General features: G+C 24.0%; 1 protein-coding gene and 1 long non-coding RNA gene across 2 annotated transcripts in view; one reads left to right on the top strand and one right to left on the bottom strand.

Moving 5' to 3' along the window:
* Positions 1-16,100, bottom strand: part of LOC111639717 — a 134,567-nt gene that overhangs the window by 72,442 nt on the left and 46,025 nt on the right. The window contains exons 5-10 of the mRNA XM_023385655.1: positions 14,689-14,835; positions 14,507-14,613; positions 14,309-14,428; positions 5,967-6,040; positions 287-459; positions 105-211 (exon numbers count right to left, since the gene is read on the bottom strand). Of these exons, the coding sequence (XP_023241423.1) occupies positions 105-211; positions 287-459; positions 5,967-6,040; positions 14,309-14,428; positions 14,507-14,613; positions 14,689-14,835 (728 nt within the window). The remainder of the gene's footprint in view (positions 1-104; positions 212-286; positions 460-5,966; positions 6,041-14,308; positions 14,429-14,506; positions 14,614-14,688; positions 14,836-16,100) is intronic.
* LOC111639716 lies at positions 15,277-15,911 on the top strand. The gene is made up of 3 exons (XR_002759123.1): positions 15,277-15,468; positions 15,544-15,650; positions 15,729-15,911. It is a non-coding gene; the product is annotated as an uncharacterized LOC111639716 (long non-coding RNA).

Below are 16,100 nucleotides of genomic sequence, written 5' to 3'. Positions count from 1 at the left end.
GATCGTTCAGCTTCTCTATGACGAATCTAATCAAAATAAAGTTTTTAATAGATAACATTCATGTAAAAAATACTTTATTTATTTAATATTCAGCTTTTACTTACCTTCTGAACAGCTTGTTCCATTGTTAAAAAGCCATCTCTTACCAACAGCATTAATTGAAGTCTTTCCTCATCACCTAATAAAACATTTCCAGTTGGCAACCTAGGAACTAATAATTCATTTTATTATATATAGGCCTATGAGAAAATTAATTATAAAAATTTAATTAATCAAAATTATTTACTTTTAGCATGTGGTTTCTGAGTTAAATGAAGTAAATGAGGTTTTCCTGGTTTATTAGAAGGTTTATCTTTTTTACTTCCAAGACTTCGAAATAATTTTCCTAATCCACCACGTTTCTTTATATGTTCACTAGAATCATCTTTGCCTCCTTCAGAAAATAAAGTATTAACTAAACTTTTAAAAAAGTGAACATCTATGTAGTTATTTTAGATAGAAAAAAAACAATACAGATTATATAGTTTTTTAGTTTTATGTAAATAAGAAAAATTATGTATATAACTTATNATTATGGGACAATATATTTAATTTGATACATAAATGTAATAATGCTTTAATACCATATTAAACAAAATAAAATCAGATAACTCCATAATTACTTGATTTTATATGTCATTGAACATTAAATATAAATATAATCATCCAAATTATCAAATTTTATTATAATAATTTTTGAGTTATATTTTTTAAAAAGTATTTTATTTCATTCTTATTAAAATATGAAAAAGTAATATGAATACTAAAATATAGTTTCTATTTATTTATTAGAAACTGACTTTTGAATTTTTAACTTGATTCACAACTTAAAATAGTTATATACTTAGACAACAAACAGCCTTTAATAATAATAATCAAAAGATAAGAATCAGTCTTATTGAAATACATGATTGTATTTTTAACAATCAGGAACATCAAATAATGTTGCTTACAAAGTTTATTCACTAAATCTTCATATTACTTGTATGAAATTGATCACAACATGCATTTCAATAAAACTTTCTTTCTCTCTTTAGTTGTCTTTCCTCATAGGGCCTATTCAAGTATTACAACAGTATATGGATGAGGAAAAATTTGTTGGTATCTGATAATTATTAATAGTGGAGAGAGAAAAGATGAATCTTTTATGACATAAGATTGCAACCATTGTTTATTTTTCACCTAGTCATTACAGAATTGTCTGAAAATAATTCCTGTGTATTTACAAAAGGTTTAAACTTCTCTACTGCTCACATAAAGAGAGGGGTACTTTGATTTCTGATGATTGGTGATGATGCAAAGGAGATCAAAAAGGGCGAATTTTTGCTAATGTAATATTTGAACAAAATGTCTACATCATGTGAATTTTCATTTAATGTGTACAATAGAATTTTCTGTTATTTTGAGCAAATCCAACAAAAAAGAATTGGAGTCTAAGTCTAATAAAGTACTGTATAAGAAATGTTGTTCAAGACCACAAAAACTCTAATTCTAATTATTAAGTACAGAATAAAAAGCAAAATCAAAGAAAGAAATGAATGTATAAATTTTTAAAGTACATATATAGTAAAAGATATACATGTAATTCAAAAATATAAAATATTTTTAGCTACAGATATCCTCCTGTATAACACAGTAGTTAGGTTCCAAAAAAGTGCCACGTTATGTGAATCTATGCTATACAAAACAAAGGAATAGTACAAAACAGGGTTAGGTTCCAAAAGTTAGCAAAAGTATACTATTCTTTTTTGTAATTAAGATAAATATGTTTATTAAAGCAATCAATAATTAATTAATAGTCACAATCAAAAGTATTGTACATTACTGTTAATATTTTCTTCAATGATAAACACTGTTAAACAAGAATGTATTCTTTTTGATAATATATTGTCATCATCTGAGCATTCTTATTAATCTCAATCTTATATATCAACAACTGTATTTTTCTCTACTTTTTTCATAAAATCTGATATTTTCATTTACTTGCATTTGCCTTAGAGATCTTTACAGTTTAATCTTTTTATGTAGTAACTTTTAATTTAATCTATAAAAACAAAACATAGGAACAATCTTTCAGGTTCATTTAGAGCAGTATCACCAAAGAAAGCAAAACCTTGTTTATAAAAAGGCTAGAATAGGAAACTTGGACAAGGAGTATGAAAAACTGTACAATCATTTAATTATTGAATTTATATATTCAGTTCTCATTAATTAAGGAAAACCAGAAGAAAGGCACAAAACAACATTGAAAATTTCAATATTATAAAATCCATGGACAAATATGAGACAACATGCATGTTTGTTTGAATAAAAAAAATATCTAATAATGGTATTTGCACTTAAAAATTGTGACATTTTGTATGCTGATGTCTCTAATTCTCAAACCATGTTAGAGCAAAACTGTGTTGTATGAGGGATACCTGTATTTATTACATAAAAATTTTATATAAACAAAACACAAAACTCTCTTTAATGATTCTGTGTAATGTGTTTGTCAATATAAAATATATATGAATGTAGAGTCAATAACATGTAACATTTTTATGTATATTATATAACATGTATTCATTATATAAATTTAGTTCAGTATAAGGTCATCCTTGAATCATATATTAATTAAAATTGAAAGAGTTGATAAAATTATTTAAAAACTAAAAACAGATTATGACAGAATAAAGAATTCAAGAAAACACTCGTAAGAAAAATAAGTAAATTATTAAGGTAGGTAAGGTCATTATGTAAGGAAAAACATACACAATAGTTAGGCCAGGGTGTCATTATATAGAGTAGGAAGGGGTGGGTCACTCCTCCAAGAGTCAAATATAATGATTTCAGTTGGAAAATATTAATATATCTCACAGTTGGGAAATGATCAAATGATACTTTCATAAACCATCATAGGTCGGTCTGTCAGGAGGAAAATATTATTATGTTTTAAAAGTAAGATGTCTATTTTTTTTTTAATAATCCTAAGATATAAAATTATTTACCATATTTCTTCAATTAAACCCCAAGATTCAATAAAATCTAAGTTGAAAAGCATGAGAAACACAAATGAGTACTGCACTATATACAGTAAAGTAATTTAGAGTGTCAGGTAAGGAGTTTAACTAAAATGCTATCTCTTCAAATTATTAGGATTGATTAGGAATAAAACTCATTCACACTATGTCACATGGTCTGGCAATGACTCTTTTAACAAATAAAAATGTATTCTGGCTTCCTCATACATTGCTTTGTTTAATTATGCCATGCCAATGAATATACCATTTTGTAAACCAACAAATGCCTAAACAATCAGGCTATAATATGACTATAATTAAATAATAAACATTAAATGGTATATATAAATATAAATGTATTATATTTATATATACTGTTTTGTTTGTCTTAATAAATTTACTCAATGGATTTCATTTGATTAATCTTTGTGTCTAGAGTCAGGTAGAACTTTCTATTCCAAAGTTCATGGAAAGATATTTTTGAAATAAAATTATATATATTGCTGAATATCAAGCATTGGGAAAGTTGCAATTGTGTTCATAAGTAAGGAACTTATCAGCTAAAAGGTAATTAGGAAAATTCAAATTGGAAAGAGATGGTAAAGTCAAGATCTTGATTCTTACAATGACATCAAAGCAGACAACTGACAAAATAATAATCAAATTGGAAAATGCTGAATCAGGTTAACTATGAAAACAGTAATTATTTCAAATATTGTATTGCATTTTGAAAATTATGAATAATTATTCCTTTTCTTTCAATTTTGTTACCCACTTGTCTCCTTTGCAAGGTAATAAACCTTATGAAATATATACATTTTAAAAGAAAATCCCTAGATGTTTAATTGAGAAAATACAGTAGACTCTAAGCATTTGAAGTTTCTTATTAATTTATAAACTGATGTTAAAAGTTTAAACTCAATGACACATTAGGTTATGCAAGCATATAGGCATATAGCTATACCCTTTTTAAAAACTTCTAAATCCCTTGCTATTAATATTTTAAATATAGAATAAAGTACACAAGTATTAATCAGGAATTTTGGTTATGAGTCATCTATTTTTGTCATACACATCTCCAAACTTATGACTTAGTGATGCCACTGTAGTTAGAACATACATAAACTATTAATAAACTGAAATGCTTTAAGCCAAACACATAACCAAATATTGTCAGATTTATTTGAATTATTATAAGGTTGTAAATTAATTAAATTACTGTAAAATTTAATTAATTTATAGCCTTATAATAGTTCAAATAAATCTGGTAATGTTTGGTTGTATATTTAATGTAAATAACTATTATGCATAATAATAATTAATGATAATCTTTATATTGCAATAAACTATAATATAATATAGTCTTTATCATTTATTTTAATATGTTTTTTAATTATATAATATAACATTAAACTCACTATGATATAAATTGATATACAGTACTGTAATATAAGAAATGTTTAGAGTATAATTTCTCATTAGACTTAAACTTAGACTAAAGCATGAGAAACACAAATTTTTTTATGTCGCATGTGCAACATAAAAATTTTTTTTTGTAAATCATTTCGAACTCAAGAATGAACTCTTAGTTGAACGGCATTCATTAATCAAATTTCCAATCTAAAAAACCATTAGAACCTGATGCAGAGCCCAGAAGGGGTTCAAAAACATTCGTTTTTTGATATTTTTTGATGTTACCACACCATAAATTGGTTCTGTGTATACAAATAATTTATCATTTTTAAGCAAGAAGTTTATTCATTTTTAAATAGTAAGAAGCTATTATGTAATTAATCTTATTATTATCTATAAAAATTTCTAAAGATAGAAATTAATTTACAAAAATAACAATTATAATAAATTGCATATTTTTTGTAAATTAATTAAAAATTATTTTGATTAAACTAATTTTTCAAAATAAATAACCTTTATTTTGTGTTTAAGGAAAATTTGAGAGCAAAATTAGTCCTTTAAGAAGTTTTTGTCTGCAAGAATTTCCTTATCTGATTAGAGCTAATATATTTTATCAACTAAAACTTATAATGAATATACAGTAGATGCTTTACAATTACTCAATTTACAACCCCATGTTTACAACTAGTATAAATTTTTAATTATGATTGTAAAAAAATTCTATATTCAAGTGTCAAACTTTTTGTTGATTGTTTCAGTTATCATATCATTTAAAGTTTATTTCCATGAACAGAATTCATTTTATTACATTGAATCTGTAGGAAACTAGAATTTTATTTATGATGATTCATAAAATGTTTTCCAGGAATTAGTTAAGTTATAAAAGTAGGGGCTAGTGTATTTGTAATATGCATCTATGACAGGTTTTTGTATTTTTTAAACTAGTATTTGATAGATAAGTTTTGTAACTTAATCAGATCTAATTTATAAATATTTCATCTATACAAAAAATTTGTATTCTAATATGCTATTTTGTTTTGTGCATCAACAATAGTGTAGCATCATATGCAAATACTATCAACAGGTATTATAGTTTTTAAAATTATGTTTTCTATAATCCTTTATGTTCATAACTTGATTTTAAAGTGTAATCCAAAATCTTTCTGTTCCAGAAAATAAATCTCCAAAGATAAATTAAGAATATAAAGTTTTTATCAAATAAAACTAATGCAATGAACAAAGCTATACTATGATTAACCTGAAAATCTCAAAACCATCCTTGCATTTTCAGTAAACACATTTATTAAAAATACAAACGTTTTTGGCATATTTCATAATCCTGCATCAGGTTTCACATTCTATCTTCAATTTGATAAGGTTTGAAATTGAAATGTTACTCAAAAGTGACATTATTTAATTTTTAATAATGCATGAGAAATATAGGACATTCTATATCAGTCGCACATGTCACCCACATCTAAGCAGTTTAAGTCTAAGAAAATTCATCTTTACCCTTCTGACAGTCCACAAAGTATTATTCCTATTTTTGCCAGTCCACAGGTGTGAAAAGGTTGAAAAGCGCTGTTCTAAAATATTAAAATTCAGATAATTTTCTTTAAGAGAAAGATAATCAACGGACTAGTCAACATAATCTCTAATATTGCACTTGCATTAGATTAGACTGCAGATAGATTACTTCAAAATAGATTTTCACCAGAAATTACTAGTAGCCAGTGGTGCATTACAGCTTCATGGAGCCTAGACAAATTTGAATTAGGAGCTGCATGTACAGTGTTGACTTCAGACATTTTTTTTTTGGAGGGGAATGCTTTAGAGGAAATATTTTCTTATAAAAGATTGGTTTAAATCCCAGGCAATTGCCCTTTTTGTCCATAGGAAAACATGCCACTGCTAGCTACTCAAAATTGTACTCCTAGAATAGAATTTATTTTCCATTGATTTTACTATGAATCTCATAAACAGTATGCATAGAACCTGCATAGAAGTGTATAATGCCATATTATTTTTAACATTTCCTTTTTGGTATATATAACCTTCTTGTTGTAATCCTTTTTTCTCCATTCACAAAAAAGAAAAACTTTATTTCTTAAAATATTTTACATATATTTTAAAGATTGTATAAACTATCAATAATTTTTACAATTTCATGACAAATTTTTGAAAAACAAAAATATTTAAATAATACTAGGTTTTGGACATTGACATATTTTAAAGTTGACATCACAATGTTTATGAACTTTCTTAATTTATTAATTGTATTTTGCATTTATTTAGTACAAATTTCACATTTTCTGAACACGTTTCTAGAAATTGGCTTATACATATGTCTTATGTGAGTTCTATATTGATGCATATAAGTAGGTAGATAGTATCAAGGTACAAAACACAAAAATTTTGTAATAAACATTATTATTCTGTTTAAAAAGAAATTCCATATTTATAACATGTTGAAATGTAGTTCAAGATAACTCAAGTCCAAATCATAAAAGATTAAATGAATCTATTAGATAATGCCATCTTATATTCCTACACATATTTGTATTATAGTGATATTATATACTTTTAAGCTAATGATATTTTCAAATTGTTATGATTTAATGCAGGAAACTTACTAATAATGTATATTTTTTTAATACTTTTCCAAATATGAATGATCTGTATCTACTTGTATAATATTGTTGAATTACTTTTTATAATTAGTGTGTGTTTGTGTATATAGATATTAAAATTAAATATCTATTAAAAGTGGTTCCATACACTTTTTATAGAAAAAGAACTTAAGTAGGACAGAAAATTTCAGAATAAAACCTTACTTGAACTATGCAATTTGAGCAATATATGACAAGCATCTTGCTAGAAGGCTTTTTTTCCTGGAAGACACTTCAATTGGATTCTAATAAAGTTGAAAATTTGAGCTGCAACTACTGACAACTTATCCTGGCTTTTCTCTTCTTCATTTCTATCCTGTTTATGTATCACTTGAATTTTCAATCTTTTGTTTACATTCATCTGCCAATTGACATTTAAAATACTGTATTCATGCAAGAGTTTTTCATATCAACAAGTATTGAGTGATATATAAAAATATTTTATAATTATCTGGAAGTCTGCTGAGTAATAATGCTGCTACCATTTGAAAGTTTCCATTATCCGCAAATATCCAATATCCTCAATGTTCTTGAATTTCTTCATTCTTATTAACCTTTCATTGATACAACTTTTGCAAGAGATATAATCTGTTGCTAAGGTTAGTTCATTCATGTAAGCTCTTCCCACATATCCTATCAATGAACTCTTACATAAATGCATAATCTTATTGTCTTCTACACTCAGATAAAAATAGTACTTTCCACTTTCTCATTGTTTGCTTTACACTTAGCTGTTTCAGACTCAGGTTTCACTTTCATTAAACATGACTATGTTCCTTTTCAATAAAGTAACATTTTCATTTGAATTGCCATACTTGATAATTTTCATCAATAAATTTTGACAAAACAGAATCAGCCATTTTTACTGCTGTGATAGAAAATATAGTGATAGCAAAAGCAGTGATAGAAAATATAGGTCTTCAAAAAGACCTATATTTTCTATCACTGCTTTCATATATAACTGAGCCCATAACCCATTAGCTTCTCAGGCAATCATGTAGTTTATTAACTTTTACAATATTGGTAAAGCATAATATAGTAGATGCAGGAATTAAACAGATGCAAAATATATATACATTATATACTCAATTTCATGGTGGACTCAGGATATATTCAGGAGAAGACTTGTTGTTTTTAATGTAAAAGACGTCAGAACCTCAAATAAAAGGCTGACGTTTTGATCATTTTTAATATTGTGAGTTTTTTACCTATTCATTATTTGTTTTTATTGAAGGTTTTCTTCAACAATGTTATGGGTACTTCTGTGGTTGTGTTAATGGATTGTTAGATAGACTCAAAAATTAAAAAAATCTTTCTAATGGGACATTATATACTGTTTTATTAAGACAGTAACATTTTTTTTTAATTGCCAAATGGGAAGATGTAATGAACTGTCAAAGACTTGCTTGCAGTTCAGTTATACAGTTCACAGTTCAGTTATACTGAATAAAAATCTTTTATTAAATTGCCAAAGGTAAGAATAAAAGTACTATAATCCACACTATCCCAAGAAACAATAACTGGAGAAATAAAACAGAAATCCAAGATTTCTCTTTTCAAACAATTATCGTATTAATTAAATGTAAACATTTGTCAAAATACTATCAACATGCTAGTATATAGTGACAAATGTTTTTTTTTTATTTTCATCAATTGCGAAAAAATCTGACAAGAATGGAAAAAGAAGATAAAATTTCTGAAATGTGCATAGCAAAATAATGAAAAATATGGTCTTTTTACAAATGCCTGTCAATAAATTTCAGTTTACAAACCTGTGCAATTTAATAAGATTGTTATAATTGTTACAATGGTGTTTATAAGTTTTGTTAGTTATGAATGAGGATTATTACTAATTTATTATAAAATAGTAACATCCTTGTTCATTAGTTAATTTTTTTTTGAGAAAACAACATATAACTGTATATAAAATACAGTATATATTATAGGATATATGTTATACTATATATTTAGACACAGATATGTTTATAATTTTATTTCAAGAAAATATAAATAATAAAATAGGATTATGGAATCCATTTGATTTCATACAAATATATATTTTTTTAATGTCATAAAAATCATAATAGTTACGTTCATAGCTTCATACCACATAACTTTATATATCCAAAGCAACACTTTTTACTCACATTGTTTTTATTGTAGCTGTGATTGTTATCAACATATAATAAAAAGTTATTTACAGATTTATGTACAATAGATTTATTCAAAGATTTGTGGCAAGTTTAATAATGTTACTGTATTAAATATTTTAGGGCTAATTGACATTGATTATGAATTANAACACTGAACTTATATTGGATATTTCAAAATTACCAACATTTATGGAATTTGTATTTATTTAAATATATTTTTAAGTTAGTTCTGTAATTTTCACTTTTAACCATATTAAATATTTGGTCTAATGATAATATCTGTGGTAATAAAAATTAAGCCCAGATAGAATGATCTGGATAGCAATTTTTCGGATAAACTTTAGCCTTTAAGCAAAATCAACATGATGAACTTTAACTAGCTAAGAAGTCTTATTTATTTTGCATTAATGTGTTCTAAGTTAAGATACTTTCTTCAAATTCAAATCTGTAATTCTACTCCATTCAGTATAAAACTTTATATTCTCACTTATGATACCAAATATACTATACATAAGAAATTGTACTGTCTTTCAGTGTTAAATTTATTCATTTGATGAATTAAACAAGTATTTTCAACATTTCAGAGTATTAAACAAGAGAATTTCAGAGAATTAAACAAGTACTTTTGACATTTAATTTTTTTCATATGAGAAAGACATTCTAAAATGTCAAAAGTACTTGTCTAATTCATCAAACAAATAAATTTAACACCAAAAAACAGTACAATTTCTTATGTATACTCCATTCAAATTTGCATCTGAAAGTGAAGTGTCTCAGCTTCAAAAATATTAATGCAAAAGTGAAATAATATTTCTTAATGTGTTAAAAGTTATCATTTTTTTTATTGCCAGGGAGTCATAGAATGTTTCATATTCATTTTGTCCTTTAAAATCAATATTTATCCAAAAGATTCAGCATGAATATTCAAATAATATTATTGCTGACAATCAGTTGTCCACTAAAACATTTTTAATTAATTTCTTAAAATCTATATTCCTAATATACACTTTGTATTAAACTTTATTTTAGCTATAAGATTATTTTTATATCTAACTTTTTATTTGACGAAATATTAAGTGTATATACTTAAATACAATTTTATATTTATGCAAATTCAAATTACTTTATTTAATTTAATAGAGAGGTTGCGGCCGAAGTTTTCATCTCTCAAATGAGAACATCGAACGTCGAGCACCACTTACAAGATAGCGGCGCTCAACGTTCGACATTCATGTTCTCTCTAATATATTTTTATTTTATCATTTCAAACTAATTTATTGTCTATTCTATTTTATCACCGTTTCACTTAGTTATTTATTTTCAATTATGATAGGAAAAGTCTCTTGACATTAGGTTTCCTCCTCCTCATTAACAGTAAAACCCCAATTAAAATACATAAAATATGATGAATAAAGTACAACAAAGCAAAATACAAGTAATTAGTATAAAATTATAAAAAACAAGAAAAAAAATTGTATAATAATCATTTACAGGCTTTTTTGAAATGGTAATAATCAACATGAAGTAAATATTTGGAACTATCTATATTTTGTGAAATATGGTAAAAAATGACCTTTAAGAGAAAGGTAATTTTAAAAAAAGGTGTGCAAATGCTTGAAAAATTACAGGTATTACATAAGGGAACTTTTAAGCTAAGCCAATCAGACATCACATAACCATTGTAGTATCTATTGTATTACAATTGATCAAAATATTTTATATGATCATTAAATAAAAAGTCTCAATCTGGACCTAGCAATGTTAGAATGACTGTTAAAAGGCAAGTTACAGAATTTATTTAAGGTATATTGAAGTATATTTTATTAAGTTCTTTTGTAATTTTGTCCAAAAGGAGGTAGCCATCAACCAGATCAGTATACAATCAATAAGAGACTGAAAATTAGTGAAGAAAATGGAATATAAAACAATTTTAGAAAATTGATTGTTAAAACTATTGAAATTTTCTTATGCTGTCATAGTTAAATAAGAACAGTTCTGTACTACTCATATGTTGTTTTGTATTTATATAACTTTTATCTCTCTAAATGGAAAAATCAATAAAAAATTATTTAAATTATAGTGTATAATTTAATTAAAAAGTAATAACTATGTGGTATTGCTAATGCAAAATTATATTAATGTTAGAGTTTTATAAGATATTACATATTAAACTTACACAAGAACAATTTTTTAGACTGAATAAAAGGCATTGCTTTCAATATAGAATCATTTTTTTCAAAATTTGTAAAATGATTTTAAAACTATTGAAATTAGTTACTATTTTTACAAAAACTCATTTAATGATAAAACAATTGCTTTGTTAACATACAATAGACATAGTTACAAGAAATTACACATAATTAGAAATTGTGAATTATCATTTGATGCTTAAGTGTTTAAAATTATAATATATTTTACAGAAACAGACTAAAAATAAGTTTTAATAATAATACTGTAAAATGTACTAGATCTTTCTTTCATTAGCATGTGATAAGAAAAAACCTCAGAAAAAATAATCTTAAAAATTTTGAAAAATTCTTGTTTAGCAGTTACATAAAATTTATTCTGTTTTTGTAGAATATATTAAAATATTTCTGTACTTTCTAAATGTATTATAAAAATTATTTGTTATATATATGATAATGATATATAGTATGTATAAATCAATGTCATTTAAATTTTAAAATGTTTTATATGATAAACAATCATATGAACATTCCATTTACATTCATACTAGCAAAATTTGAAGTTATAGAAATAACTAAATTTTAAATATAAGCTATTTACAATATGTAAATTTTAATCATAGCATAATAACTAAATCCTCTAATAACACAAACAGTTCATAGACAAGATTTACTAAGTTTAATTGATATATTGCATTAGTTTCAATGTTTACAGATAATGTTTGGATCAACATTTAGTTTAAGATTGTCAACAATTATCTGCCTATTGACTACCCATTGACATTTATAACATTTGTGTCATATTATGCCAATAATATCTTTGTATAAACATTAGATTAATTAGGTAAGTTTTGCTATTTAGGAATGTTAAATTAATTTATAATGCTTTTCAGATTTCTTTTTTTCAATTTTTTCATCTACAATGTCCAATAATTTTTTGATTTATCCATGTATTATGTCAAACAAAGTTTGAAAGCTATTAAAAATTTTGCTTATTTATCACTCAATTCACTAACAATTTTCACTTTTATGTAATATCTCCATCATATATATTTTTATTTAAATTGTTTAAAATTTTCTAAATAATTTTAAAATAAACAAATAAAATGTTCATTAAATGAATGAATGGATTCTATTTCACAACTTTTTATGTTTATATTTTATTCATTTTTGTTCTGACATACTATGAAATTCTGTTGAATCTAGAAGATTCAAACAATATTCCTTATCTATCCACAAAAGTTAATGTCTCTAACAAAATGTGTAACAAAAATATACAAATTAATGTACCTTTTTATATATGATAAGATGTAAGAGTATGTAGACTTAATATTGAATTTTGTTACTTAAAATTTGATTGTTTTTGATTTATTTTTATATTTATAATAAAATTACAGAAATCACAGTATAAATTTATATACAAATTATAGAAAGTGAAATTTGTAATTTGAGTTTTGATGCTTTAATTAATTGAATTCTGTGACATATTATATATTCCTTGATGATATAAACAAATGCAAGACAATACCTTTAGTAACTTGACACAGTCCCAGTATTCACTTTAGCTATGTAGAAAATGGACCAAGTTAACAATTAAAGTACTTTGAACAGAGTAGTTTGTATTTATGTGAAGTTGCTAAAAGTATTATGTTGCAATTATTAATTATTTTCAATAAAGATGATGATAAGCATTTTATTATTTTGACAATATTTGTTTGTGTAATATATGTGAAATTATATTTTTAAATATTAAATTTATTAAAAATTTATTTAGAAATATAAAAACTAATAATCTAAATTCATATTTAATATAAGGTTGAAATGTTTATAAACATAAAAATTTGATAAGACCTAGATAAAAAAACAGTTTTTAAATAATTGTTTTTTATAAAAAAATTAATGTGTACAATTTCATTGTATAATTACATATGTTCATTATTATATCAAAAATATACTAATTCTAAATATTAAATAATCTACTGCCTTGTAATTTTGCTATTTAATTTCAAAATTTTAAAATTTAAATCATCATAGAGTAAATTTAATAAATGAATATGCATCATCATTTCCTGATCAAATATTTTGAATACATCCCATCTAATCAATAATAATAAAAAGTTGATAATGCTTTTAATGAGCTTCTATTTTCTATATTTATTGTTTATTATAAAATTTACATGATTAGTCAAATTCTAAATTACACAATCTTGAAATATGAATAGGAATTGATTTCAATATTGAAGTGTATTAATGATGTGCTTCAGGGTTTTTAATATTTAGCCATCTGACTGATAATTTAACATTATATCTAATTAATAAGCAACAAAACAAATAAATTCTATTTAAATCAAACTATATTTAATATTTTTCATTTATTTATTGGTATCATATAACAATGATACTAATAAATAAATTTTTGAAATTAAATTAAATTTTTTACTACAGTATGAAATCATTACATTTCTTAAGTTTAAAAATTAATTTTATATAAGTTGTCTAAATTATGATCTATTGATTGTAATATTCAAAATATAAACAAGAAGGTTATTCTTTAACAATAACATAATCTAAAATTGTCATGTTTAAATATGTGATATACTGATTTTAACATAAAATATGTTATTTTTGTACTAACACAAAATTTTTCTTCAATTGTATCAAATTTTATTATATCAATAGAAGTTTTAAAGCAATTCTTAAACTTTTATTAGGAAGTTTATAAAGTTTATAATTCAATTGGAAACATTTACTACAATATAACAATATATTGTAATATTGACAGTTTGAAATTTCATTATTATTGTGTAAAATGGAATAGCTAAATGCAATTTAGCTATTTATTTGGCGTAAGTTTCAAATTCATTTAAATAAATAATATTAAAATAACATTTTTCATTTTTTACCTCACTTTTTCCTTGTTGTTGTAATGTTTTCTCTTTTGATCGTTCAGCTTCTCTATGACGAATCTAATCAAAATAAAGTTTTTAATAGATAACATTCATGTAAAAAATACTTTATTTATTTAATATTCAGCTTTTACTTACCTTCTGAACAGCTTGTTCCATTGTTAAAAAGCCATCTCTTACCAACAGCATTAATTGAAGTCTTTCCTCATCACCTAATAAAACATTTCCAGTTGGCAACCTAGGAACTAATAATTCATTTTATTATATATAGGCCTATGAGAAAATTAATTATAAAAATTTAATTAATCAAAATTATTTACTTTTAGCATGTGGTTTCTGAGTTAAATGAAGTAAATGAGGTTTTCCTGGTTTATTAGAAGGTTTATCTTTTTTACTTCCAAGACTTCGAAATAATTTTCCTAATCCACCACGTTTCTTTATATGTTCACTAGAATCATCTTTGCCTCCTTCAGAAAATAAAGTATTAACTAAACTTTTAAAAAAGTGAACATCTATGTAGTTATTTTAGATAGAAAAAAAACAATACAGATTATATAGTTTTTTAGTTTTATGTAAATAAGAAAAATTATGTATATAACTTATTTTGATTTTTATCCAAATTTGCACAATATTATGAATTTATGAATGATAAGAGTTTAATATAGGATATTTTTGTGTAAAATATAAAATTGAAATTAAAAGTGTATATATATATACACTTTTAATTTCAATTTTATATTTTACACAAAAATATCCTATATTAAACTCTTATCATTCATAAATTCATAATATTGTGCAAATTTGGATAAAAATCAAAATAAGTTATATACATAATTTTTCTTATTTACATAAAACTAAAAAACTATATAATCTGTATTGTTTTTTTTCTATCTAAAATAACTACATAGATGTTCACTTTTTTAAAAGTTTAGTTAATACTTTATTTTCTGAAGGAGGCAAAGATGATTCTAGTGAACATATAAAGAAACGTGGTGGATTAGGAAAATTATTTCGAAGTCTTGGAAGTAAAAAAGATAAACCTTCTAATAAACCAGGAAAACCTCATTTACTTCATTTAACTCAGAAACCACATGCTAAAAGTAAATAATTTTGATTAATTAAATTTTTATAATTAATTTTCTCATAGGCCTATATATAATAAAATGAATTATTAGTTCCTAGGTTGCCAACTGGAAATGTTTTATTAGGTGATGAGGAAAGACTTCAATTAATGCTGTTGGTAAGAGATGGCTTTTTAACAATGGAACAAGCTGTTCAGAAGGTAAGTAAAAGCTGAATATTAAATAAATAAAGTATTTTTTACATGAATGTTATCTATTAAAAACTTTATTTTGATTAGATTCGTCATAGAGAAGCTGAACGATCAAAAGAGAAAACATTACAACAACAAGGAAAAAGTGAGGTAAAAAATGAAAAATGTTATTTTAATATTATTTATTTAAATGAATTTGAAACTTACGCCAAATAAATAGCTAAATTGCATTTAGCTATTCCATTTTACACAATAATAATGAAATTTCAAACTGTCAATATTACAATATATTGTTATATTGTAGTAAATGTTTCCAATTGAATTATAAACTTTATAAACTTCCTAATAAAAGTTTAAGAATTGCTTTAAAACTTCTATTGATATAATAAAATTTGATACAATTGAAGAAAAATTTTGTGTTAGTACAAAAATAACATATTTTATGTTAAAATCAGTATA

The sequence above is a fragment of the Centruroides sculpturatus genome, unplaced genomic scaffold (genome assembly GCF_000671375.1).
Source record: "Centruroides sculpturatus isolate CEXI.00-Female unplaced genomic scaffold, Cexi_2.0 scaffold1328, whole genome shotgun sequence".
In the NCBI taxonomy this organism is placed as follows: Eukaryota; Metazoa; Arthropoda; class Arachnida; order Scorpiones; family Buthidae; genus Centruroides; species Centruroides sculpturatus.
Note: the sequence above shows the minus strand (reverse complement) of the source record. Positions and strands in the feature narration are given on the sequence as shown.